This window comes from Delphinapterus leucas, chromosome X (assembly GCF_059928025.1).
Source record: "Delphinapterus leucas isolate spDelLeu-1000000601 "Yukka" chromosome X, BTC_Dleu_Yukka2, whole genome shotgun sequence".
In the NCBI taxonomy this organism is placed as follows: Eukaryota; Metazoa; Chordata; class Mammalia; order Artiodactyla; family Monodontidae; genus Delphinapterus; species Delphinapterus leucas.
The window spans coordinates 14,083,400-14,111,208 of NC_143150.1; the positions used below are offsets into that span (position 1 = coordinate 14,083,400).

Below are 27,809 nucleotides of genomic sequence, written 5' to 3' on the forward strand. Positions count from 1 at the left end.
CAGTACCATTCCCTCATTCTTCCCAAGTTCTCTCCCTTGCCTGAATCAGAACTCTGTCTTTCTTTAGCTTTGTCATGCCTGCTTTGGTTCAAGGTCCCAAGAGAAAAGCAAGAGGAAAGAAAGAAAAAAAAAAAGGCCCTTGGAGTTGGTACTCAGCAGAAGGTAAAAACATGGCCAGTGAGTAGGAATCTCATAACTGTCCGTCCCACACCCCAGATATTTGGTCCTGGTCAGAGCTCCTTTTGACCCCTCTTTTGGTGAGATTATTTCCCTTCGTGGTACTTGGAATTCAAATCACATACACTCTGAGCCAGGGAACATCTTCCTACCCTTCAGAATCAGTATCGATCAGTCATTTGTCAATTATTTTCAATAAACTTTTATTGAGCATAAATCATGTGACAGGAACTGTGCCAGGAGATGGGAATATAGTGGTGACCAAGCCCCAGTCCCAATTTTTAAGGTGTTCAGAGTTCTGTGGGAGCAGACCAGGGTTTTTCCCCTGTGAATTCAGGTCTGAAGATACTTCCGATGGGCTTGAGGTGCTAAAACTCTCCTACCTTGTCCTTCCTTTTCTTTTGGGAAAGTGCAAAGCACAAAGGAGCAGTAGACTAACCTGCAGGGGATTTCAGACCATTCGGCATCATTCTCCTGTATCTATCCATTTCAGTCCCTGCACTTTCACCCCCGCCCACTTTAGCAGACACATAATCGTGCTTCTGACAGGGCAAGAGACACTTCAAGGTTGGGGAAAGGTGGAAGGGAGGTGGCAGCAGCCTCCCCGGTGGAGCAATGAAATTTACGGAAGGTTCAAGTGATTCAACTCTGATGGGCTAAGAAGCCTGAAAGATTTCAGTTTCTTAGTTGAGGTTCAGGCAAAAGAGCTCAGGAAAGGACCAGAGTCTAGGCATTTGGTTTTGCATCTGTATCAATTCTGAAAAGATCTGCAAAGGGGTGGAGGTCCAGTAAACAGCATAGTGGTAGCTCCACGTTGGAGCAGACTTACTATTGGGGGGCTTCCTTTCTGGCATCAGAAATCAAGTTAACATAGTAAAACCATTATGTCTGTTTGAAGGGAGAGATGTGGACGGACTATTCTTTTTGTTACATTTGACCTCAAAATTCCTTCTTTCTTCTCCAGATTAAAATATAGAACAGGGAAGGGACAGAACTTGTGAACTGAGCGAAGTGAGCAACAAGCCAGACTTGATTCCTGAATTGAAGGGAGGCAGGCTGCCTGAGCTTGAGGGGGTGGGGAAAGTTAGGGTATTGGAGACGCGCCAGAGCTTAAATAAAGAGGCTCAGCCCTGCATTTCCCAGATACTGCTTATGGTACACCACCCAAGCTCTTTGTTTGGATCCCAAAGCCGAACAGAATGATGAGGGGGCGCATTCTGTTTTGTGGAGAGGAAAAACGGGGTTCGGGCCGCACAAATTGGCCTGAAATGAAAAGTCAGCAAAAAGCACCGGGTGGCAGCGTGGCGTGCGGGCGCAGCTCTGCAGTGCCTTCTGCTGCTGCTGCCGCTGCTACTGCTGCTGCCGCGGCCGCGGGGGCTAAAGCAGTCTGCGAGCCCCGGCCTCCTTCCTCAATGGCTACAAGTGTCGCCATGCGAAAAACCTCAGCGAGTGTGTGTTTGGAGGGGAGTGGGTGTTGTGAGTCCGAGCCTGGGGCGGGGGCTCCAGCCCGGGCGTAACCTGGCCAGCTAAGAGTCACACACTAACGGAACATCCCACTCCGCCGCCCCCATCGCCAAGCAACCCCCGGCTCCTCCAACCCAACTGCCTCATCCCAGTGCCTCCTCCATCACTGTTTCCTCCCTAAGCTCCTTCGGGGAAGAGGAGGGGAGAAGGGTTTGGGAGATTGAGCCCCTACAGGTGTTAGCCCGAGCGGCCCGCCGGGGACTTGGGGGGTGGGGCGGGTGGGGGCGGCCCGCGGCAGGGAGCCAGCGGGCTGGGCTCCGGGAGGGAGGGGCCGCCGGGGGAGGGGGCCGCGGGAGGCCGTCGCGCTCTTCCGGAGGGTGCCTGCGGCGACGGAATTCCTATACTGAGTCTGTGCCGCGCCCAGAGCAGCAGCGGCGGTAGCGGCGGCAGCGGCGGCAGCGAAGATGCAAGGCCATTACCTGTTTGAGCCCCGTCGGAAAGCTGGCACAGGCCAACTTTTCCCGATCGGCAGGCCAAGAAGTTGCAAGGACTAGTCGGAGGCTCGGAGGGGCCAGGGCGAGGGCGCGCTCCCCCGCGCGCTTCCTCCATCCCCCCCTCCCTGCTGCCGCCCGCGCTCCCGGCCTCTCTCCCGCCCGCGCTCCCTCCCTCCGCCTGCCTCCCTCCTCCGGCCCCCGCCGCGCGGCACCGGGCGGTGGGTGCCGCCAAACTCCGACCCGAGCCACTTGGACTCGCACAGTGTCCTCGGGGCGCAGGGGCCGAGCGCACGCACTCGCGCAGCTCTGCCTCCGCCTGGCAGTCTCGCCCGCGATCCCGGCCCGGGGCTGTGGCGTCGGCTCGGACCCAGGCAGCCGGCAGCCCGCGCGGGATCCGGACCACCGCCGGAGGAGCTCGGCCGGCATGCTGAGCCCCCTCCTCGGCTGAAGCCCGAGCGCGGAGCAGCCCGGGCGAGCGCCGGCTCCGGAGACGAAGGCGGCGGAGGCGCGAGACCGAGCGGACGAGCGGCGGAGGAGCGGGGGGAGGAGGCGAACCCGGAGAGGGGCCCGGAAAGAAGTGGTGGTGGTGGGCGTCGTGGCCATGGCGGCGGCTATCGCCAGCTCGCTCATCCGGCAGAAGCGACAAGCCCGGGAGCGTGAGAAATCGAACGCCTGCAAGTGTGTCAGCAGCCCCAGCAAAGGCAAGACCAGCTGCGACAAGAACAAGTTAAACGTCTTTTCCCGGGTCAAACTCTTCGGCTCCAAGAAGAGGCGCAGAAGGAGACCAGGTTGGAAGGGGCTCTTGGCTGGCTTTTTCGCCCCCCCGTACTTTACGGGTGTGGAGGGGGCTGGGGGGCGTGGATGGAAGCGGAGGTGAGTTTGTCGGCGGCCCATCTAGTGCGGATGTGGCCACCTAGCCGGTGTGCGTGCGTGGGAAGCGATCGCTTTCTCGCCTCCTTCGTAACAGTAACAGGCTTGCTGCATTGCAACCGCCGTGGGACAGGCGCAGAGCCTGGGGGCATACCCTGCCCAGCGGGCGCGCAGTCAGCCTCAGGCAGGCCACATGTGTGCAAGCCCGTGGGCTCTGGGCAGGCGTGACCCAGACGTGGCTATCGCGTGAGTGGCGTGTAATTGCAGGCGCGGAGCTGGGCAGACCCCTGCCCACCCCCCACCCCAGGAAACCCGGGGAATCCCTCCCTTGCCTTCACCCCCGAAGCTCTGACCCTTCCCCTCCAGCTTCCACCCCCAAGGGCCGTGGGCTTCCGCTATCTAGGCATTCTGTTTCTTTGATCACTTTTAAGCTTATCGGGACAGACTTGTGGTGCAGCGTTGAAATATTTGCTGGAGAGAAGGGGGTGGATTCCTAGAACCTGTGGCAAAGAGCTTAGTGATCTGGTTGAGACTAGTCAAACTGTGGTTACTTGCTACTAAAATGCAGGATTGAAGAGAGTTTAAACTCAGAGCCAGATCGTGGGTCCTTTTGAGCCTGTTCAGTGAGAAGAGTAGCGCGGTATTCCGGTGCCAGGGGAAATTCACACAGCTAGAGGTGTCGGGTTGCGTCAAGGTAGACCTTCAGGCGTAGAGGCAGCTTATTTGGCTATTCTCAACCAAATGTATCCTTTAAGCTGTTTCCTTCCTTTTACTAGATAAATATCACAGAATTTCAGACTTATTCAACAATCTGTTATTTCGCTATTTGTGTGTTCTACACATCCTGGAATAGAAATGCAGACACACATTTTCTGCTTGCTCGAAGTTTTTAAGGCATTAGCTGTAAATTAGGCTTGTTTTTAAACAGGTTTAAGCTGTGGTAAAGCATGATTATGTGGCCTGAATAATCACGTAAATATCATTTCAGTGCAGGTGTCTGTATTCAATAAAAGCAAATTTTGGATAACATGGCTGTTATTGATAAATGAGGCACTTCATTAATCTATGGTGATTCATAATTGAAAATCATTTTGAGAATATTTTGGATAATTATATTTGATACGAAATTTGAAAATAAATATGAACTAATTTTCTTTCCTCCCCACCAACCAAACCCCTGCTCTTTGCACCCATTTTCCCTAAGGATAATTAATACGATAGGGTATGATAATGGTTGTTTTATTCTCCCCTCCCCCTTTTTTTGTATCGCGGCTCAATTTTCTAAATAGAAGTCCTTTGATGGGGTTCCGGGTTATTTATGCGTTTTCAACCTTCTTAGAATGGAGGGAGTTCTTTATTCTAATTGTGGTATTTCTGAGGGAAATCATTGGTAGTGTGTTTTTGGCCCCTGCTTGGTAAACCACTCTAAATCATCTTAGTATTTCTCCTTTTCCTTCCACATAAGAAGTAGCACGTTGTTAAAAGGCAGAATATGCCATTTGCCAACCCATTTCGAATGCTCAGTGAGATAGAGTGCCACTCTGTAAGCCAAAGGACGCGCTATCAGAAACTGTCTCTGCTGTCAGTAGCTTTAGGGCTTTACCAGTGTTACCAGGTAGAAATCAAATGTTTCTTCAGTTCGGAGATTGGTTCTGGAGCTTGGAGTTTGTTGGTTTGTTTTCTTTCTTTCAGGGGACTCTTTAAAAGTGTCATCTGACCTTTTCCACTAAAATTTTTAAATAAAATTAGAGTTCTGAAATCTGAGTCTTTTCAACTATACATGTACAACTTATCAATTGATCCAAACCATCCTTCTCCTTGCAGAGCCTCAGCTTAAGGGTATAGTTACCAAACTATACAGCCGACAAGGTTACCACTTGCAGCTGCAGGCAGATGGAACCATTGATGGCACGAAAGATGAGGACAGCACTTACAGTAAGTGACTGCAAAATAAATAATAGTATATCCCAGCATGTTGTTGACATTGTGTTTTCTTTCTTTTTTTTTTTTAAATTAACAACCCTTGCTAAATCCCAAAGCAAATCCAAAATAGAGTCAACACTATATAATCCTGTTTCAGCAGGTTAACCTAAAGGAAGGGGAACATGAAAATATCTAGAATAGTGAACTGTAGCAAATAATGTTGACACCATTCTAAAGAACAATCCAAATGTCATCTCCATGGTAATCTGGATAGATTTATGGCTGTCCTTTGGATTTTATTACTTTTTTCCCACAGAAAATTTACTCGCCCACACACTGATCCTGAAATAGCACGGTTATCTCTACTCTTAAGAACCGGTCTCATCCCAAGAGAGAGGAGAGGTTTCATGTCAGGAGAATTCATCATTACAAGCTTTCACTTCTGCTCCCCCCACCTCCACAGACACTGATAACTCTCAGACTAATTGGGATTTTAACACTGAGATACCTCCACAGGTGGGTAAAGACATTTCTTTGAGTGCTTTATTTTTAACCGTGGTCTTAGGACCGAATTGGAGAGTCTCCATCATGGTGAACCTAAAAGAGAAACACATCAAAAAGAAAGTCAATTTTATTTCCAATTACTGAAGGATAGTGATTCCAAGATATTATATAACCTTTTGTTACATATGCTTTATTCATTTGGAGTCATCAAAACATAAACTCACAAATAGTAACGCCCTCTTCAATGGTAATAATTGGTGGGGTTTTGCAATTAGCAGGTTGCTGCAGACCTATTCAATGTTCCATGAGGCTAAACCACCTAGCTCTCACCACTCCTTCCCGATTTTCCCTAATTTATATTGCATTTCCCTCAGGCTTTGTTATTTTCCCAGAAATAGTCCCATTGCCAAGGAAAGCCCATCTGAATGCTAACAAGTCCTCTGCAGCATTTTCAGAGATGTGGGGCTAGAGACAACAAAGCCATAGACAAGGGTTCCAATGTTGAGTGTTAAAAGAGTTTTCACATCCTTTAAGAAACCTTCCTGGGCTGGTGGGCTGATTGATGGCCAATGCAAGACCTCAAGAGGAAGTCACCTTTAATTACCCTTAAGGAAAGCTCTGTTGGTACCTAGGGTGAAAAAGTTCCATACTTAAATGGTTTACTAGTTTTTTTGCACTGTTTTGCAAAATGCAGTGTTACTGTTGTGATACTGAAGTTCTACAATGAGTATGCTAGATGTTCTTTCATGCATACTCTCTCTTCTATTTGAAAAAAATGAGTCAAGGGTAACTAGAAGGTTTTACTGCACTCCTATAACAGACATGAGTCCATTATGACCAGTAATAAAACATTCCCATAAATTGTATGTTTAAATCGGTGTTTGGGAAAGAAATTAGGGGATGTAAGCTGCTCCGTTTTCCAAAGTGCCTCAGCAAAACAGATTCATTGGGCATTATTGGAAGGAAGTTCACGATCAGCTGCGAATGAACCCCACCCGGTCAGGTTTTCCCCCATCTACTTTTAACTTTTTTTGCAGATGGAAATCAGTGAAAAACTTATTTTTGGTCCAGTGTTCACATGCGTTTCCTGAAAAGGGGAAAAAAAAAACCCAGACAATTCATTTGTTTATAAACAGCAATATGGCACACGCATCAAGATCACACTGTATATGTAGTCATTTTAGGATATTACACACACATAGATATATACACACAGACACACACACATATATGTATGTAAATCAAGGTTCCATTTCTTAACTATGGAATCAGGTAGTAGGTTTTACTTTTCAATTCTTGCATATGCATAGCTTGTGCCTTTTGGTTGTCCTATAACTGACTGATATGCATGGCATTTCTGTATACTAATGATATTGTCAGGCCTTTAAAGAGACAGAATCTGTGTTTAGGCACAATGAAATAATGAGAGGTGCGTCAGCTGATGGTATTACCATCACATGAAGCATACAAATGAAAAGTATCTCAAAATAAATAGCAGGTCTGTGGGGCTTCGCTCTACCCATGCTGCCAAGTATAACCAGGGGCCAGAGAGCTAGCTTTTCTTCCCACTTAAGTACATTGTAGGGTGTAAGTCATCATGAAACAAGAATGTTTAATGGTTAAAGTGATCATTAAAATGATCATCATTGAAATGGAAGTTTAGCCGTGCAGATGGCTTCTTTTTTTTTCCCCTAAGCCAAGCAATTTTCTTGGCATTCATTATTTAATTAATTATTTTAAATGAGTGGAACAAAAATACAAGTTTTTTTCCCCAACTATCACTTTTTCATTTTAATACTGTTTCCTTAATATGCATTCCTGGTATTATGTTTATATTTTTCTTAATTTTTAGGATTTTTCATTTTTTTCTCGCTTAATTCAACGTGGTTGATTTTATGATATTTTAATTCTGACACGGTAAGCCAGATCATGGTAAAACAAATCAGTTCACGTTTACCCAGATACATCTGTTTCTAAAAACATGTTTGATGTTATGCATTCAAGCTGACCTTAGGTAGCTTTAGTACAGTGATAAATGTTAGTCCAATGAACTCTCATCATGAGCAAGTCAACCATTGTAAATTATCTATTGCCCCCTGAAAAGGAAAAGATGATAGACATTTCAAGGGAGCGGTTTTATTATATCTGCCATGGGTTCAGTGAGGGCGATGTTAGAATAGGCAGCTTTCCTTTCAAAACTCCAGTAGTGTTACCAGTTCAATGGGTCAACTCTTTCCAAGCTACATTAATATATACTTTTTAAATTACTCCCTTTGAGAAATTGATCTTAACCCAACTGATAAAAAAGGATGGCCTCGCTTTCGTATTCGGCAAACACTGAGTGCCAACTGTGTGCACATCTCTGAGAAAAATGGTCCCTTCGAGGTAGAAGGAGTTTGTTTTTACGTAGACACAACAGAAAACAAGAAACAAAGGCCCTTTTATTTATTAAAATCTTCAAAATTTTGGCAGAAATGGAAAAAGATATTAGGTGTTTAGTGAATGTGTTTTAGATACACAAATAAAATCAATTGTTTTCATGTTCAGCATATTTTCATCCTAATCAAAATAATATCGTAAGTCCATGAAGTACTCCAGATTTAGAGAAGCAAAGGCATATTGGAGAATATTGAACCTGTGCAAGCTCACCCTTGATGTAATTTCTTTGCATTTTTATCTGGAAATACTGTCCCTTTAGACAGACTTGAAGCAAACCTGTTTTATGATCTCTCTTGAATGTCGAAAGAAAAAAGATTGGACTGGTATCACCCGTCACTCTCCACTTTTGCTGCTCTCTTCAATTTTTTATTTTAGAGTGGTATTTTTTGTTTCTGAATCAGGCTTCACAGAAATTTATGGTACGTAGTGAAAAATCCATGGCCACTATAGAGTTCATACCATTATTCAGGAATACATAATGCCGGGCATGGGTTACTGATGTTCTTTGCTTCTCTTCCTCCAACTGCTATCTGATGTTTGGGACTTAAGCATTTTATTGCCCATTAAAACCCACATCAGAGAGGAGTTAGGGCACACGGTGAAAATCAAATATTTCTCTCTCTCTTTCTCTGTTTTTTGCTCGTTACCACCTGCATTCAGAGAACTAAGAAGGTTCAGAATATTGTAAAAATGGAAGTTCTAGAAACAATTCTGAGGGCCCTTTATTACCTGTCATCTATCATCTATTATCATCTATTAGTTTGACTAAACTAGGATTCAGACATACACTGGTGTTCTAGTTGTCTAGTGGTATGGCTTTTAAGCCAAACCCATATGGAGGTTTTTGTTTGGTTTCATTTGGTTTTTTAGATATCAGAATTTAAAACTATGAGCTTTTATATAATGGGATTGTGATCGATTACATTCCCCAAATGTAATATTATCATGGTTTCACCATACAGATTGCTAGCAGTCCACAAATGTGTGTTGAGCACCTGCCGTGAGCAAGGTACCATCAACAGAAAGAGATAGAACGTATACCTGACATGCTCAATGAGATCAGACTTCATTCCTGGGCACTGCATGGTCAAATATAGCATTAGATCCTGGCTCGCAATCTGTGCAATTACTTTCCTTCACCTCACATAACAGAAGGGCACAGCTTCAAATATGATGAGTATTGAATGAAATGCCATCAGTGGCATGTGGTAGGAACACTTGTATTTTGAACCGTACAATGTCCTAGCTCCTCTCTGGTGACACGCTGACTTTAAGGGAAAGGTACATTGTAGGCTCGCCAAGGAATATTGAGTTCTTCATTAATATTTCTCAACTCTGTAACCCCACCTACTGTAGTAGAATATACATACACCAAGATAAGAGATCTGAGAGAAACTATTCTTACCCACGGGGTGACTGCTTTACGTTCTCGTTCACAGGAATGATAGCAGACCAATTTATCATCCTCCATAAACTTACACACCAAGGCAAAAACCGTCAACATTGGTCTAGGACTCTTGAGAGAAAGGTGCACAGGCTATTTTCAAGAGATGTGTGTGGCAAGCACCACGTTTTAAAAATGTACCGTTTTATTTTTATTCCTGGTGTAGGAGGGAGTAGACAGCTGGTAGGGGGAAGACGCCCACTGGTTTCATCCAGTGAGTGGTGTGTAAGTTTCACGCAATCAAACCTTCAAATGGAGAAATGAAGGCCTCCTGGGCACCAGCCAGCTGCCCACTTACAACTATTTAGGAAAAAAAAAATGAAATAAATAAACCTCTCAAGTTCATTGTTTTTATTCCTATAACCTTTGCTCCCAGAGACTAAAAGACAACCTATCTCAACCCAATCATAGAAAATGTTCTTTAAGAAATACTACTGTGGGAACAAGACTCCTTTTTTTTCAAGGCCTGGAACTCTTCTTTTCTGCTTGCGTCGGAAATAATACAGATAATTTAGGTGAAGGAGTTGGACTAGTGTCTTTTCTAAGATTCTAGGAATCTCTCCCCAGCTGATAGATCATATCTGTGTCTGAATTTCAGCAGTTGTCTAAGGGAGCAGTTTAAAACCTTGGCTGGTTGAAAATAAAGCTATTTAATATGTAGACCAATTTCTGGAACTGGATCTTTACAGAAGCATCAAGATTTCCCACCTCCAACACTATACAAACCATGGAATTGTCTTCCATTTTCTCCGGGGTGTTTAAAAATATGTAGCTATAGTCCCCGTTATATGACTGCAACCATGAATCAAGAATACTGAAAGGGGGCTTCCCTGGTGGCGCAGTGGTTGAGAGTCCGCCTGCTGATGCAGGGGACATGGGTTCGTGTCCCGGTCCGGGAAGATCCCACATGCCGCGGAGCGGCTGGGCCCGTGAGCCATGGCCGCTGAGCCTGCGCGTCCGGAGCCTGTGCTCCGCAACGGGAGAGGCCGCAACAGTGAGAGGCCCACGTACCGCCAAAAAAAAATACTGAAAGGTAGAAGAGGCCCTATCTATCTGGAGTTTTATATATATATATGTATATATATGAATATTCCTACCAAGCACACATTACTCTTGGAAGACCAGACAGTCCTGCTGGAAACATTGAAAAGCTATGGAATTCGAAATCATAACCTTGTTTTCAATTCTTTTTGGTTGCAGCTCTGTTTAACCTCATCCCTGTGGGTCTTCGAGTGGTGGCTATTCAAGGAGTTCAGACCAAGCTGTATTTGGCAATGAACAGCGAGGGATACCTGTACACCTCGGTAAGCCTTTCACTGTGTTCATGTTTTGATTATTCTAGTTTTCACCTGATATGAAGTGAAATAGGCTGCATATGTGTTATCCTTGCAGATTTGTGTGATTTGAGGAAGAGTGGTCTGGATGGAAATATCTTTGAATCCCAAGACATTAATTTCCAGTGAAAATTATATCTATTACTAATTAATCATTTGAAGCTAGCATTTTGGGTATAAAATTCAAAGATTCACTACACATTTTTGCATACATTGGCATATGGGTGGTTATTTTGTGTAGCACATGATATAATGGTCTATCTTGCTGTAGTGCTTTGCAGCTGTGGGAAGCAAAGCCATTTCTATAACTCAGTTCAACATATATTTATCCATGTTTACTCCTAAAGAAATTAATGAAACCTCATCCTCAAATCCACTCTAGGACATAAAGAACAGTTTTAGAAGTGTTTCTGTATCTTATCTTCAGTTCAGTTAGGTCACATTTGCTGCCTCTACTTTAAATTCTGTTTTTCCATCAAGCACAGTTCAATCTCTCCTTACAAATTCCTGCTTGCCTTTTCTTAAAAGTTTATAATGTACAGAGTACAAAATGAAACTTTTTCCAGGAAATTTATAAACAATGTAGACAACAGTTCAGCTAGGAACCTGGGGCCACATTAAACTTTTAAAATTTTTACACTTAAACATAAGCAGAAATGGTACAGTACCAGGGTTAGGATTTTATTCTTAGCAGTAGATCTAGATACAGAGTACAGGAGACCACTTAATATATGAATATTTTTTAATCTTTGTTTTGAACTTCATATATTCTAAGAAAAGGATAAGATGTTAAAAATGGAGAAAATTGCTTCTCAAACTTCCTTCTAGATAGCCTTGAAGTAGGCTATTACCATGACTAGAGAAATCTGTTCCTCAAACTGCAAAAGTGGTTACCTTTAAACACTCTTGCCCTGGCCTGTTCCTTAAATTTATTTCAAAGCCAGGTATGTAGAAAGACTCTCAGACCTGGTGAAACCATGTCATAACTCTGTTTTTCAGAGACCAAGATGGGAAAGAGGGACGGGAGAAGAGTGAGACCAAAGGGCCTATTCATTTGGTAAACCTGGGTAGTGCATTTCAGATTCCACAATAAAAGATTGGAAGCGTAATCTTCAAATCCTGATCACGATCAGCATTCCTATCAGGCCATTTCAACTGTCTTGTTGTTTAATAAATGCAGGGGTTTTATTCTTTTTACAAATGCAAGATTTGAGTTTATTGCAAACTTCATGACATCTGTCACTTTATTAATACATGGCCATTATTATAAACAGTAGGAAAGGGGATTTGTCTTTCAGATTTGTGCATTAAGATAATTTAGTAACAAAGGATTTTAATTAACCTCATTTAGATCAACAGACTACCTCATCAGGACCAGATACAAAGGTAGGTTTTTCATAAAATAAATGACTGCTTTCTGCAACTACTATGCAGGTATGGGAAGGAAATGGAATATACAGGGCATACTTTTGAGAAGGTAATACCAGATGGCGTAGGAAATCATTACTGGTAAAGCATCCAGAATTTCACTGAGCTGTGCGGTCACCATTGCGGTGCCCTGATGAGAAAGGTTGATTTTTTAAAAATCTGGCAACAGTAAATTTTTTAAAACAGTTTGCAAATAATATGTAAGTTAAAATGAGAAAATGGCATGTAAGTTAGGCAGTATGTCACGTGCTCCCACTCAAGAAAATTAGGGCATGCAGTATTACATGTAGGGAATTGATGTCAAAAACTCACAGCCTACCATTCAAGTTGACCGTTATTCTAGCAGATGGTAAATGTCAACGTGAGCTCATTTCTAAGGAAGGCTTTCCAGGGGAATCAGCATTGTAGATGGATGGGCTTCCTTTCTTTGGTGGGCAGGCCAATATACAGCAAAATGTGGACCACTTTGTATGCATTTCCTATTAAGGAAGGGAAACCTTAAGTAAGTGTTTCCTATTAAGGAAAAGAAACGAGGTTTTCTTTAAGGAGGAGAGATGTCTGATTGATAATCCTAGAGTTCGTAGAGGAAGAAATACCCAAATTAGTCTGCTCCAGGAAAGAATCAGAATCTTCTCCAGGATAAATTACCCAGTTCTTCTCATTACTTCTTACTGATTGATTGTGGTTTGGGGTCCCATCACCACGTTGATCACTATCCTCAGTGGGTACTCCATTTATTATCATCTTTTAAAAAATATTGGGCTTCCCTGGTGGCACAGTGGTTGGGAGTCCGCCTGCCGATGCAGGGGACACGGGTTCGTGCCCCGGTCTGGGAGGATCCCACGTGCCACGGAGCAGCTGGGCCCGTGAGCCATGGCCGCTGAGCCTGCGCGTCCGGAGCCTGTGCTCCGCAACGGGAGAGGCCACAGTAGTGAGAGGCCCGCATACTGCAAAATAAATAAATAAATAAAAGTAAAAATATATATATATATATAGTACTCAGACTCTCTCAGGATATTGTCTGTCTTAGTGACTTCAACAATACAAGACCAAAAAGCTAAATGAAATATCTTGCTTCATCAGGAAGAGAGGGTCGGTCACCAAAGGGAAAGCTTCCCTTACATAAAACTGTGGCACTTCTGCTACTGAAATACTGTATGCAATTTTGTTAACAAAGAGAAAATAAGATTGGACAAAGACCTTAGGGAGGAAGCAAAAATAAGAAAAGGAAATAGAGGCTACTGATATGGGCAAGTAAAAAAATCTGTTAGGAGGTTATTGAAAATTATCTTGGTGAGGGCTGACTAAGGTCTGCCTTAGAACGTTTTCAGTGGCAATGGCTAAATGGAGATGGATTTGCGAGGCATTTCAGAGGTAGAATCGTGAGGATTTGGTGGCTGATTGGATTTGGATGGAGAGTAGCAACACCATGTATGGTTGAACATGTATAGTTGCCATTTACTGCACAGATGGAAATAAAGTATCCTCAGGTAGACATTTTTTAAAATTTGCACAGCAGTGGTTATTAGGGTCCCTGAGGGAGCGTGAGAATTTTACCTTTGGTAGTTGAGTTGATGGTGAGCTATTAACCAAGATGGAGAATAAAGGAAAAACTACAGATTGGGGGGGGAAAAAAAGATACCTGAGTACAACTTGACATAGATGTTTGAAAATATGAACCTAGAGCTTGAGGAAGAGATGTGAGCTAGAGATAAAATGCGGGAGTTACCACATGTAGGTCGTGGTTGATGCCACGAGAAGAGTTGAGGAATACATAGCGTAAGGAGAAAAGAGAGTTTGTCGAATAATATTAGGCAGTACTAGCATGGAAGCGGCCAGCAGCAAAAGAACGAATTGTGGCAGATATCATAGCATTGCAAAAACCAAGTGGGGAGAGAGTTTTCAGAAGAGTCAACAATGTCAGAAGCTTCGGAGAAAACAAGTAAAACAAGAACTAGGAATACACCGTATGAAGGTCTTCAGCAGTCTTGGCAAGAGCACTGTCTGTGGAGTAGTGGGGACAGAAGCCAGACTGCAGTGACTTGAGGAATGAATGGGAAGAGAGGAGGTAGAGGCAGTAGGTGTAGACTTTCTAAGGGAAAGGGAGACATGGGTGAGTATTTAGAGGAGGACATGGGATTGAAGAAGGCTTTGAGGGTTCTTTGGTTTAAACTCTTGAATGTATTTGTTAGCTGAAGGGCAAGAGCTAGTACCGAGGGAGGTGCTAAAGACATAGGAGATGGGACCCTTTGTGGAGTAGGGTCCCAAAGGAGTCAGAGAGAGTGATGGAACTGAGTAGAAGTGAGAGGATTAGATTCACCTTGAAGAGATGCTGTTTCTACAACAGGAGGCAAAGAGATGAGGACAGATGCGGAAGTAGGTGTACGTGTACCAAGTCTGCAGGTGATGGACAAGGAAGTTGAAGCATTTCCAGCCAGATGACCTGTATTTTCCCACTGAAACAGGAAAGAGAGTCATCTGCCAAAAATCAGGCATAGGGAGGACATAGGTGAAGGTTTGGAACAGCTGTTTTAGGAAAAGGGAGGGGAAACAGTCTAATGACCAGGGGCGGATAGACTGTGACCCATGGGCCAAATCCAGCCTACCACCTCTTTTTGTAAATACAGTTTTATTGGGACACAGTAACACCCATTCAAAAGTCTGTGGCTGCCATCGCGATACAACAGCAGAGTTGAATAGTTGCAACAAGAGCCCTTGTGGCCCATAAAGCATAAGTTATTTACTATCTTGTCCTTTTTACCAAAAAAAAGTTTCTTGATGCCCTAGTCAGATGATAGTTCACAAAGCTTAGTTACCTATTGAATCACCTGAGGACCTTTAAGAACATTCCATTCTCTGTGCTAAACACGAACCAATAATATCACAATATCTGAGGGTGGAGTCTGTGCAGTAGTATTTTCCAAAGCTCCCCAGATGATTCTAATGTGTAGCCTGGGTTGAAAACCACCGATAGACAACTAAGAAAAATGATTGCTGAATAGCACTGAGAACTGCCCCCCGCAATGAAGTCAGAAACCATGAATTTATAGGCACTTTTGTCCTATATCTGAAATTTCTGAAGCTGACCTTCTTTTTCTGTTCTTGTGAACAAATTGCCTTTACATTTCTAAAGGCTTGTTTCTTGAGATGAAAGAAAATGCTGATCCTTCGGAGAGATTCCTTTTCTTTTTTTCTATCTTCTTTTGCATTTCTGCTTCTACATCCCTCGATTTCTTTTATTTTTTTCTCCTCGATTTCTTTTAAATTCAGTTTTACACTTTTACCATTTCTTACCCCCTTTGGTCATTAAATAAAGAAACAATACCTCCACGTTGTTATTGCTACAGAGATAGCAATTTGCTTTCCATGATTAATCTCAGGATTCTTGCACCCTTCCCCCTCCCTTTTTTCCTTGTTGCCATGGGGGACAGACTTGATGTAGGCTCAAGTGGCAGTGAGAAACCATCTGTGGCACAGAGACTCATAATTAGCCATTATTTCATAACATATTTACTTTTGTCCATGATATAACTAAGTCTTTCTAGAACTGTAAGGAAATTATTACTCATTGTGTATAGAGAACTTTGTTCATACCTTTGGTTTTCCTTTACTAAGAATAATGAGTTGGACCCAAGCTTTTGAGAGTTCCTGAAAACTTAATAGTATAAAGCCATTTGTAATACGTATTTCAAAACTGCTTGAAATAAAGGAACATTCGCTCTAGGAAAACAAGAGTCTTAAATGTAAAAATGTTATTAATGTCCTAGTAACTATCTTAATAGAGGAGTAATAACAGATATTAGAAACAAGATAATAAAGACTCAAAGCTGAGCCCAAAGCATTTTCTTCTGCTTTTGGAAGATTCCAGAACTTGGCAGCAGCATTTTTCCCTGCCTAATTATTTCCTGTTCTTCAACACTAGTTTTCCATTTCCAGAGTACACTGTGATGCTTGGGTTGTTGTTGGGATAGCTAACATGTGTAGACAAGTAGAAATCCTTTGACAAGTAAACCTTTTCCATTCAGATATTTCTAGAGAGGGCTTTTAGGAGTGATTTCACTGCTGTGTTTCATGGTCCTGGGACTATCACAGCAAACTAGATGCAAGACCAGGAAGCCGGTCTCTCTGAGAGTCCGCCTGATGCCATGGGAATGAGGCAGTGTGTGTTACTGATCCCAGGGCCCCAGGCAGACTTTGAATCTGAACTAAGGGGGCATATTTTCCTTCTCTATTGAATTATTTTTACTTAGCTTAAACTTAGCAAGTTTCTTCTCCCCTCACAGATGTTAATTTTGATGATCCATTCAAGATGTTGACTGATTTTCCACTGTGTAGTTGTTGCTTTTTAAAATTTATTTTATTGTACCTAGTAAACAATCCATTGGGAGACACTTTGAGTAAATACCTGCTCTGAAGAACCCAGTTTTTAACATTATATTTTCAGGTATCCCAAATCTCTTTAGAAAAATAAGATAATTAGTCAATAAATTGAGAAATGACCATTGTTTTTTGTTTTTTTAGATAGGCCATATAAGTTTACTGATAGCTAAATTGAAGTAGAGAAAATTTAACACATTTGTCCCCAAATGAACAAGTGTCATAGAAAATAGGATCCAACAGCAAGGATTTCCTGGGTTCACCATTCTAGTCACTGGGCTTCCATACCATTATTTAATGGAAAGTTAGTTTAAATTGTCCAGGTGAATTAAAATCGGTTCTGATACATGTTTTGATTTCATACTATGTGTGGGGTCTTGGTTTATGTTAACATGCCTCAGATGTTCAGGACATTTCGCTGTCAGCTGCGACCTTACTCATTTGCAAGTTTCTTTAGTTCCTCTGATTTTAGTGTATGACAGTTTAAGATCTAATTTTCAGTGATATGGCTTCACAGCTCAAGACCATATTGTAGTACAGAAAGGATGTTAAAATTTAGATGAATTCATCGATCACTTCAGAGTGATGAATGTTCTCCCAGCAAACATTTGTAGCATGTAAAATGTTTGAGTTATGTCAAATCTGTATATCAGCAAGTTCGTATAATTTAACTTCTGGGGTTATTATCACAGAGACTTATAAATTCAATAGAATTAAATGCAAGGGCACTGGTTTAAACATTACAGCTCTTTAAGGGGGTGGGATTGACTCAATTATAAAAGGAAATATATTTAAAATGAACATGAGCGCTATCATATCCAATATAGAAGAAAATGATCGTTACGCGTTTTGCATATAGCCAGTAGCCATCATATATATCACCCCCCTGCAAAACGAGTAGACACGAATAAATTCTAACTTCTAACTACAGCATTAGCTTATTTGTATATTTCAGTTAATTCACAAATTGTTGAATTTGATTTGTTTAATATAAAATTTAAAAAATGTTGGCTCTGAAAACTTAGATTCCCAATTTTGGTGCCTACATCTAGAAAACTTTTTCATTTTCAGTGGCTATGGGGTTAAACAATTTTGATGGGCATTTTCAGTTCAGACTAATGGATTGTAAGGATAATTGTACACATACACCCCTATTTCTGAGTGGTATCACCAAAAATGGAAAATGTAGATGCGGAATTATTTTACAGGAAGAAAAGCAGAGAAAACAAGCAGATTTTATTTGCTAATGAATGGCTCTGCTAAGCTCAAGCAGACAAGTTTTATGTTTTAAAGAGGCTTTTGTAGTTATTGTGTTGGTGCTATTGTATTAGAGGTCATTACAATTATTGTATTGAAAAATATACCAAGCTTTCTGTATTCGTCTTAGATATTCCTTCAGAATACCAGTGAATCAGCATAATTTTCAAACCCAAAATAGATTTCCCAAGTCACAGATTATTTCACATGTTTAGTTCTCTTTGCAGTTAATGGAAGTTTCATTCAAATGTGAAAGAAAATCTAGCTTGACATTATTTGAATGTGAAATTAGATGACTCTGGTTGGTTGTGCCTTCAAAGTCAAGGGCTTTCTCTTTATGGTCTCTGTAAAAAAAAATAATAATAATGACCAAACTGAGAAATTATTCCGGGTGAAGGTCTTAGTTTCTTAGATGGAAAAAATGACCAAGGACGATACTCCCTCAGAAATCAAGGAGACAATAGTAGTCATGGCTAAGTAGAGTAAGATTGGCTCTGTATTGCGTTTTTGAGGCCAAGTTGAAAAAATAATCCAAATGAAAGGTCATGGGGTACATATTTAAAAGAGTGTCTCATGGCTTTAACTCAGAAGCTAAATTCATAGTTGTAGGAAAAAAGCCAGTCTGTTGGAGCTAAAGAATAAAATAATTGGCAAGAATAACAAAGAAGAATTTTAGCCAATAAAACCAGATATAAGGAGATAATGCACACATGTACACATATATGCACACGCATACAACACACATACACGAAAGACAAATGGAAGAAACCAATCTTATGCTCATTGCTCTGTTGCTATTACGGGATGAGTTATTTTGGAATTCCTAAAATAATTCTGTTTTAAATACATACCCTGCACTGAACGTGAAATACCTTTAGAGATTGCTCTGGCAACATATTCTGTAATGCTTGATAGCTTTATAAAACAGAGCAAATAAGACTTTTTAGCTATATTTCATTTAATCGTTCAGTGAATCTCATGTCTTGGTGCAGACATTGTTTTTAGTCCCTGCCTTCTTGTTTGTATAATTTTAATCCACCATGTGATAGAAAAACACAGAGCCCATCAAGACCCTTTTTCTTGCTATCCTTTTTCTTCCGTGAAAGTTAAATATTTTAAAATAGTTTACCTACCAAATCCTATGCTCACTAAGTAATAACTGGTTTTATTTTTCTCTACCCCCTTCTTAGACATAGAGCAATACCCAGCAAAAATTATCTTTTACATAAATATTCATTAAAATAATTAATAAAGATGTGTATAACAAAAAGTAAAGAAAAATCACATTATTTCTGTCAAGGCTTTTGAATATTTAAAATACGTGAAAGGGCCCAATTATAACTTTTCATGCATTCTCTCAAGTGTTAACGTTTCAAGATTACATAAGAAAGTGAATTACTGAGACACGAGAAAAAAAATGAAGGCAATAGCACTGGTTCCAATGGTTACACCGCTTAAAGGGAATTGTGACTTCTGAACAGGGAAACTTTAAATGAAAGCGTTTCTCTGATCATTATAATAGCTGTAACCAAGGTTAATAACTGGCAAGCCCCCGACTAATATATTTAATATGTTTTGCCCAGGCTGAATGTGTGAATAGATTACACGTCTGTGCTAAAATTCTGATTAAGTTGTTCATCAGATACTCTGATACTAACTGCTTTTGACATTCCTGGAAGTGAAAGTACTGGAAAAGCCTCAATTGATTTCTTGGAAAGATTTTACATATAGCCAGTAGCCATGATATATAACATCCCCTTCCATAAGAGCCTCAGATGTAGGCTCTATAGGAATTCTGGCTCAGCATAAAACAGGAGTAGCCAAAATGAGAGATGATGTCCATTTTTACCTGAGAAAAAAATTATTATAGAGATTTGGAAAAGTCAAATGTAAATAACTGCCCCAAGGTGTTAGAATGTAGACTGTAATAATACAGAGAATGAAAAATGCTTAACAGAGGGAGGGTGTGAATCATCCCATAATAGTCTCATAATTGACAAAGAGACACTAGAAAATGACAGTGATAGCTTTCAGAAGTGAGATGCCAACAGGTAAAACTCCATTGTATATAGCAAATGGTATAACAAAAAATCCTGTGCCTAACAAATCCATTGCTATAGTCTGGTCACAAAATCAGCAAGGCTACAACAACAAAAATGTTTGGTTGTTGGTTTGATTAAAGAATTCTCCAAAATATTGTATACGGTATTCCCTGGTTCCTGCCCACATCATAACAATGATTTCCTGTAATACAAGTGTTAACACTTTGCAGACCCTTTGCGCTGAAGAAGTTAGAGGCAGAGCCTTGGGGAGATCTGAAGCTGAGTGTTTCTATACTGTATCATAACCTTTATTTATTTATTTTTATTTTTAAATTTTATTTTATATTAGAGTATAGTTGATGTACAATGTTGTGTTATCATAACCTTTCAAGTAAAGGTTTCCTGAAAACTCCCTCCATTCTTCCAGTCTCAGAAAGCCCAGTCACACATCTGGGCCTGAAATGGTCCAGGAGCTTCATCAACCAATCAGTGACCAGATATCTGTGGAACATCCACAAGGTACTAGGCAGCCCAATGATCACATTGATCTCTACTGACAATGGCTGGAGTTTACAGTGCACATGAGATTCGTCCTAAGTTCAGAGCCCTAACTGTTAACAGTTGATCTACTGGACGGATCAGCATAAACTGTTTCTCCCCAACTTCCACAGCCTGGCAATGCTATTTTTAGTCTAGAACTCACTGTAAGAAAATCCATATAGGGAAATAATTCGAACGTCCTTGGGGATGGGGGTGAGTAGGGGGGCATCATTATGGAAATTTACCAGTTGTGTTGAATATATATTGGGTGATTGACACCATAGTGTTCAGCGGATCACATTAAGACCACGTTTATATGTCCTAGCAAGGTAAACTTGAATGCAGTGGGAAAATGGTTTTCAGTTATATCAAGAAAAGATATAAGTTGAAGTGCTTTAGAAGTTTTATAAATGTGCAACTCTTTAAAAAAAAAATCTCCCGCCTGGGTAACAGATGGATTACAGTGGATTCAACCAACCAAAGCTTCAAGGTATATCAGAGTCAAACTCACATGTTTGGACAATGACATGGGGACATCTTCCCCTCCATTTTTCTGGAATGTCATGCTGCAGTAGTAGGTAGGCATAGCGAAGAGAAACAATACTGACCCATCGATAGAGATGCGCCTTCTTGGAGTTACAATATGCAAGATATATTAACATCTGATCTTTTGGGGAATACCAAGTGCTCATTTATCCAGAATGGAATTCATTTCCTACCGGTGATTTTCATCACTGATGAGGAAATGGAGCGAGGTTTTGACGCTCCCATCTCCTCTTGCTCTGAGATCCCTGTTACTCAGGGACCATTTCTCTCTGATGAGATGGCTGGTTAGAGAGGCGTTTAACACTAGAGACAGCAAGTGGATAAAAAGCACATTTATTAAAGCTGTTTATTATATTTTCATTCTTAATATCCTTACCGGCAAGGGAAGCCACCTAGCCAGCTGACTTTGTTTCTTTGTACTCCTCTATTCCCAAAGAGAATTATTTGCTCAGACAAAAAAAGTTCTGCTTCCAGTAGGGCTGCCCATAAATCAAAGCACTATTTATGTCACAAGCGTATTTGAATCTCACAATTCTTAAACTTCACGTAAGATAATAGGCTCAGGAAACACATTAAGTGCCAGTGTCTCTGATCTAGGCAGGAGACTTTATTCAAACCAATAATTAACCTGGAGAAAAGAGATCAACAGAACTGCGATGGGTGGTTTTGCTCAGTACTTTCCTTTGCTCTGGACCTTGGCCTGATTTCTGTCCACACTGAGGGCACGCAGAGCAGCGTTTTATTTTACATGATTTGGAAGCTTTTTCGGTGTGCCTTCTCTCCAGATTCTGACGGGGGCCTTTTTCCACTCCGTAATTCATCCTTTTATTTGCCAATCCTCAACGGCAGCTGCCTTGAACCTCTCAAGCCTTGGCAAGACTGGTGGATTTCAGCATCAAGGTGAGGGTGGGGGGTGTTTTGTTTTGTTTTTTTGTCTTTCAACATCTATAACACATTCCCTGCCCCCTCTCCGTGTCCTCAAGTCCATTCTATTTCCATGGTTCCTGCTGTCGGAGAGGTAAGGGCTCTGGTCTCCTAGCTTGCTCCTTTGTGTGGACACAGAGAGGCAGTTTGGCAAACAGCTGGCTGGATGGTAGTGTTGTTCTTGTCACTGTGTACCGCCCAAACATCCAAAGGATGCAAGCAAACTGGTGAGGAGTAATAACAGTAAAGAAATAGAAGAATTCCAGATGTTTTTGAAACAATTCTGGTCTAGGTTTGTTTCAGAACTTTCCTTCTGACAGCCGGGGACACCTCAGTCTTGTTAGTTTCAGGGACCCAAAATGAAAAAGGAAACGCTCTTTCTTCCACAAGGTTATTAGTACTCTCTGAAATTCTGAGTAGGCTGTAAGGGCGGTGCTCCAACCTCAGGGGTCAACAGTGTGGGAGCACCTGGCCCAGGCACCGTAATCCCTGTTCCCACCGTAGTGGTAAAGATCTGCCATAATATGGCAGAAATTCAATGAGTCAGTAGAGGAGATTGTATGATGGCAGATCTTTTCAAATAAGTTTACCATCATTGCTTTTTTTTTGCCCATTTGTGCGAATATTCATACAGGTAGCTCTGCAAACAGGTTTTAGATTGTTCGATCACATACCTAAAGCTCAGGCTCTCCTGTTAATTTACTTAGAATTTTCTGTCAGAATATTTGACAAAGTGTTGTGTTTTTTTAATGGCAAATATAGAAGCATTTATACAATAGTCTTTTTATATGGTCGATCTTCCTTTTGGGAGAGGGAAGTACTTGGCATTTTTGTCAGGATAATTGTGAGCTGCCTGAGTTTAAAAATTGGAACCATAATGAGATTTGATCGGTGCTGTGATAGGGTGGTTACTGTACTGACTAAATGCTGATGTAAAAAAGCATGCTGACCTAAGTGTCCATCAACAGATGAATGGATAAAGAAGATGTGGCACATATGTACAGTGGAATATTACTCAGCCATAAAAAGAAACGAAATTGAGTTATTTGTAGTGAGGTGGATGGACCTAGAGTCTGTCACACAGAGTGAAGTCAGAAAGAGAAAAACAAATACCGTATGCTAACACATATATATGGAATCTAAAAAGAAAAAATGGTTCTGAAGAACCTAGGGGCAGGACAGGAATAAAGACGCAGACGTAGAGAATGGACTTGAGGACACGGGGAGGGGGAAGGGTAAGCTGGAATGAAGCGAGAGAGTGGCATGGACATATATACACTACCAAATGTCAAATAGATAGCTAGTGGGAAGCAGCCACATAGCACGGGGAGATCAGCTCGGTGCTTTGTGACAACCTAGAGGGGTGGGATAGGGAGGGTGGGAGGGAGACACAAGAGGGAGGGGATATGGGGATATATGTATACATATAGCTGATTCCCTTTGTTATACAGCAGAAACTAACACACCATTGTAAAGCAATTATACTCCAATAAAGATGTTAAAACAATAAATAAATAAATAAAATAGATAGCCAACAAGGACCTACTGTACAGCACAGGGAACACTGCTCAACACTCTGTAATAACCTAAACGGGAAAAGAATTTGAACAGGAATAGATACATGTACATGTATAAGTGAATCACTTTGCTGTACACCTGAAGCTAACGCAACATTGCTAATCAGCTGTACTCCAATATAAAGTAAAGATTAAAAAAAAATTGCCATTCACTAAAACCCAACTTTACTCTCCATAGTAGAAGGTAATTGTAGACATGTTGTTGCATTTTAAAACATAAAAGATACTTAAATTTGAACGATATTAAAATAATAAATTGCCAAATAAAATTTATTCCTTATTATGAAGAAAACAAAAGCATGCTGAAAGAAGATGGACAGTTAGTGGGTTTGGATTTTTACTTTGCTTTAACCATCCATGCCTAATTGAGTATTTATTATTATTGTTATTTCCTGGAGTGTTGTTATGCATCGTTGAATGGTGACTTAAGTCATCCTTTGAGAGGCTTTACAAACATACATTCTAGCATTTTTCTATGTGTAACTGCTTAATCCTGAAGTATAGGTGTCATTCGTACAGTTTCTGAGTCATTCCTTTAATATGATATAATTTTTCTAGCTAGCAGTATATAGATTTCATCAAACCCAGATTTCAGTAATCCAAGAAATTCTACCAAGACCTCACTATCATTTGTATAGAGGTCTCTCTATATGAAATGTGTCATAATAGTTTGAGATACCAACCCACTGATTTCCTGAGTAAATAGCATCTATTAGTAATTAAATCCTGATTTTTAAATGGCTCAGCAGTCCTCAGCCTGAGGGATCTCAAACTTCATCTGGTGTTTTCAAGTTAGGGGAAATGAAAGTAGGACCCACTGTGAAAAAACCTGGGAAGTCTCATCAGGAAGTTGCTCATTTCTGGCACATTAGTTAATTACTTCACAAATTGTTCATCGTGTTCCCATTTCACTTTTATAATAACACTTTCCTTTTCTGAATGTTACCAACATTTAATTCCTTAATGAATGAATGACTATTTCATAGGTTATAAATTAGCATATGGCTCCACCCAATCAAGTGGCTACACTGCATTTTCAAACATTTGTTGTAACATTACAGGAAAATTGAAGCCAACCAGGATCACTTTTGCGTAAATAATGTATTTTCTCTTAGAATTTAAGATAAAACTTTGTTCTTAAAAGTTAGCAGCAAGACATTAAAAAACAATAACATTTTTCATGGAGAGTTTATCTAAGTACAGCAGTAATAGAGAACATTTGTCTTTTTTTATGAGATTTTATTAAACCTTTATTTGTCATTATTGTTGCCACCAAACCCATTACCATTTCGTCATGAACCAGTGTTTCGTTCAATATACTGAGGAAATTAATCTTTCAGGAAGCCATATACAGAGCTGCTTTACCAGAATCCATGATGAGTCAAAAGTTCATGGGGGACCCTTGATATAAATGTACTCTTTCCGTAAAGGAGCATCCCATTTGAGAGAATTTAGTTTGTGTCATGAGAAAGAAACTTTGTCATAAAAGGAGTTTTATTCTAAGTTTTTCCTGTTTCTAGGACCCTACCAGTAGAATTATAGAGACAACCCAGTGTAATAATAATATCAAAATACATAATATCGAATATGGTGATTTCTTCTTTCCGAGCCCTATTGCTTACATCACGGTATGTGTATGTAACAAACGATCAGGAAAAACTGCTATATTTGGGTTACGATGTTATACTGCTGGATTAAATGCAAAGTCAAAATAGGTATATTTTGTGACAACAAATAAACCAAAAAAGAGTAACGTGAAATTCGTCCTTTTGTCCGTTAAAAGTTTTTTGATTATTGTGGCCTAGAGTCACGCTGAAAGAATTCTTCATGGTTCCAGAAGTCGTAGGTATGTACGCAATGTTTATATGTGAGGCAGTGTGGCCAAGAAATATTAAGTGGCTTTCTTGCAACATACATGAACTTTTCTTTAGTTGTTTCACGCATCTCAATCTTCTGTGGAATTTCAGCATCACCGCCTCTGATACAACCTTGTGGCAGATTCATATATTTTCCAGAAATATAGAAAGTTTTTCTTGCCGTTATGATACCAACTGTAGTCCCCCAAACAATTATGTGGCCGTCCCACTTAATTCAAGGGAAAATTGTTCCTCCAGACAGTTTTATTGTATGTCTTTGTGGTTGCTCAAAGAAGCTTCCTTACCAACTCAATTTTTATTCCTGCTTTTAATTGAAATTTTCTTTTATAAGAATACCTGGTAGTTCATTTTCCCTTCAAGTGTGACATTCTGAATTCAAATGAGATAGACTATCTTGTTTGTTTTGTCTTCAGTCGTTCCCTTCTCTCCTGAATTGCTCGCGGGAGAACTTACAGTCTTCAAATTTTTATTTAGCAGAAGTCCCTTGATAGAAGCTGGATTACACATCCTTAAGGCCCTACTCTGTTTGGCTTCATTAAGCCAATTTTAAATACAGAGATTAAAGAAGCATCTGATAATATCAGACAATTTCCTTGTAATGTTACAACCTTATAAAAGCCTGTAGAAGCATCACAGGGCCTCACTTTGTGTTCTCAGAGCAGAATGTGTGTCATATTTTCATGTACCTCTTTTATTCCCCAGATGTTTCTTTTGTGTAAGTCGGGCACCCCCAAACCATATTTTAAGCTATTTGTGGATGAGAATGGTGCCTTCTCTTTTTATATTTCCCCCCATACCAAATTCATTACTAAATACCTGGTAGACACTTTACTAACACTTAGTAAATGATAGAAGAACATTTCGCTATGTTAGAGGCCAAAGATTGAGAGAAAAGAAATGATTTCTTTCATTTACGTAGTAAGAGATGACTGAATCAAGAATGGTACGGTTTAGTAAGGAACCATGTGGAGAGCCAGACTACACGTGGGTTTCCCCCTTCCTCATGGAGGCTTGCGTGTTTACCAAGTCTCTGTCACCATTCCAAAATAGGGATGAATAAAATGCCACTTGGTTAATCATGTCCTTTTTATTGTACGTGAGAAACGCTGGTTGAACAAGTAGTAATGTCACAGTTGCACGGGGAGTTACAAGGTGAGCACACTGAGCTAGAAGGCTGAGGATGCCTCTTCTAAGCCCTGTTCAAATGAATGTATGAACTCAGGCAGCTCCCTTCCTTATATGAAATGAGAAAATTACATTTGATCCCTATGACTCCTGGAAATCTATTTTGCAAGCCATAAATGCCTCAAGTTTGCATCCATCATTAAGTTTTTTCATAAAATCCTCAGCAGTGGTGTTGAGTAGAGCGCAGACCTAATGAACGCTCCTCGGTACTGGTTGGCGGGGGATCATCTTTGAAATAGATGGGTTGTACCTGGGGAAAGGAACGGTTATTTTCTACTTGTGATCAAAACAATTGTCATCGGTTTCTAATGAATCTTTCATGATAACATTATTTTCTTTTTCTCTGCCTTTGATTATCTGGTTTATTTATATAAAAGTACCATTAGGATTCCACTGGGGACGTAATTGGGCTTGAGCAATAAAGGATGACTGTCTGTGTCTTCTGATCGCCTCCGCTTAATGGTCCTGCTATTCATCCCGCTGAACTGTGGGAAATGTCACATTTCCATGGTCTGTGACTCATATAATAAATGAATGTTTGAATGGTGTCAAAATATGGCAATTTGCTTTATATAAAGGGAGGTAGACAGCTTTTGAAAATGGTAAGGTACATAACTAGGTATTTCTCAACTGCGAACATTTCTCATTTGGGCTTAGAAATAGGCTTTTGTGGTGCACTTAGTTATTACATCACCTAATGAAGGGCTCACTTGCCTAGCCTGTGTTCCTGCCCACTGGTAATGACCCGGGAAACAAGTCGAGTGGACTCAAAGCTTGCATCTCATTACCCCATGCAACAGGAGAAAATACATGATTTCCTCCCTCTGTTAATATCAGGTTTTTCTTTGTGCTGGTTTGTTTAGTTTCCCCCATAGTGCAGTCTTCTAAACATTTGTTATTTCTCTTTTCATGCAATTTGAATTAATGTGGGTAATTGTGGTAGTTAGAGGCTTTCCTCTCTCGGATAGTAATTATCCATTCTATAGTTTCATTCCAAACCCAGTAAAACAGTATTTGAAAACTTGATATTTATCAAAAGGGATCTCTGAGCATAACTGAATATGTACAATTTAACAAATATATAATCAGAGGTCAAATTAAAACAAATTTACACCCAAGGTTACCCTAGTTAATATACTATGTTAACAGGTTTTGTTAGTGTTACTACAAAGTATCAGCAAGCTTCTGATATATTCATGGGCATTTTCTCTCTCTACAAATTTATCAAGTCATGATTCCCTAGAATTTATATCACTTTTTCTGGCAAGAAAACATGCTTGAGATTTCTTTGGAGGAATTGGTAGCAGATAAAACATCCAAACATTGGTGGTCTGAAGGGAGAGGAAGGTCTAATGTACCAGATTTGACTTAGTTTTGCTTATCTATTCCTTTATATTGAATTTCCTC

The 27,809-nt window shown here is 40.6% G+C and overlaps 1 protein-coding gene across 1 annotated transcript in view; it reads left to right on the forward strand.

Annotated features, from left to right (window-relative positions):
* The first annotated feature begins 2,085 nt into the window (after positions 1–2,085).
* Positions 2,086–27,809, forward strand: part of FGF13 (fibroblast growth factor 13) — a 67,796-nt gene continuing 42,072 nt past the window's right edge. Inside the window, exons 1-3 of the mRNA XM_022554242.3 lie at positions 2,086–2,923; positions 4,830–4,940; positions 10,516–10,619. Of these exons, the coding sequence (XP_022409950.1) occupies positions 2,737–2,923; positions 4,830–4,940; positions 10,516–10,619 (402 nt within the window). The 5' untranslated portion in view covers positions 2,086–2,736. The remainder of the gene's footprint in view (positions 2,924–4,829; positions 4,941–10,515; positions 10,620–27,809) is intronic.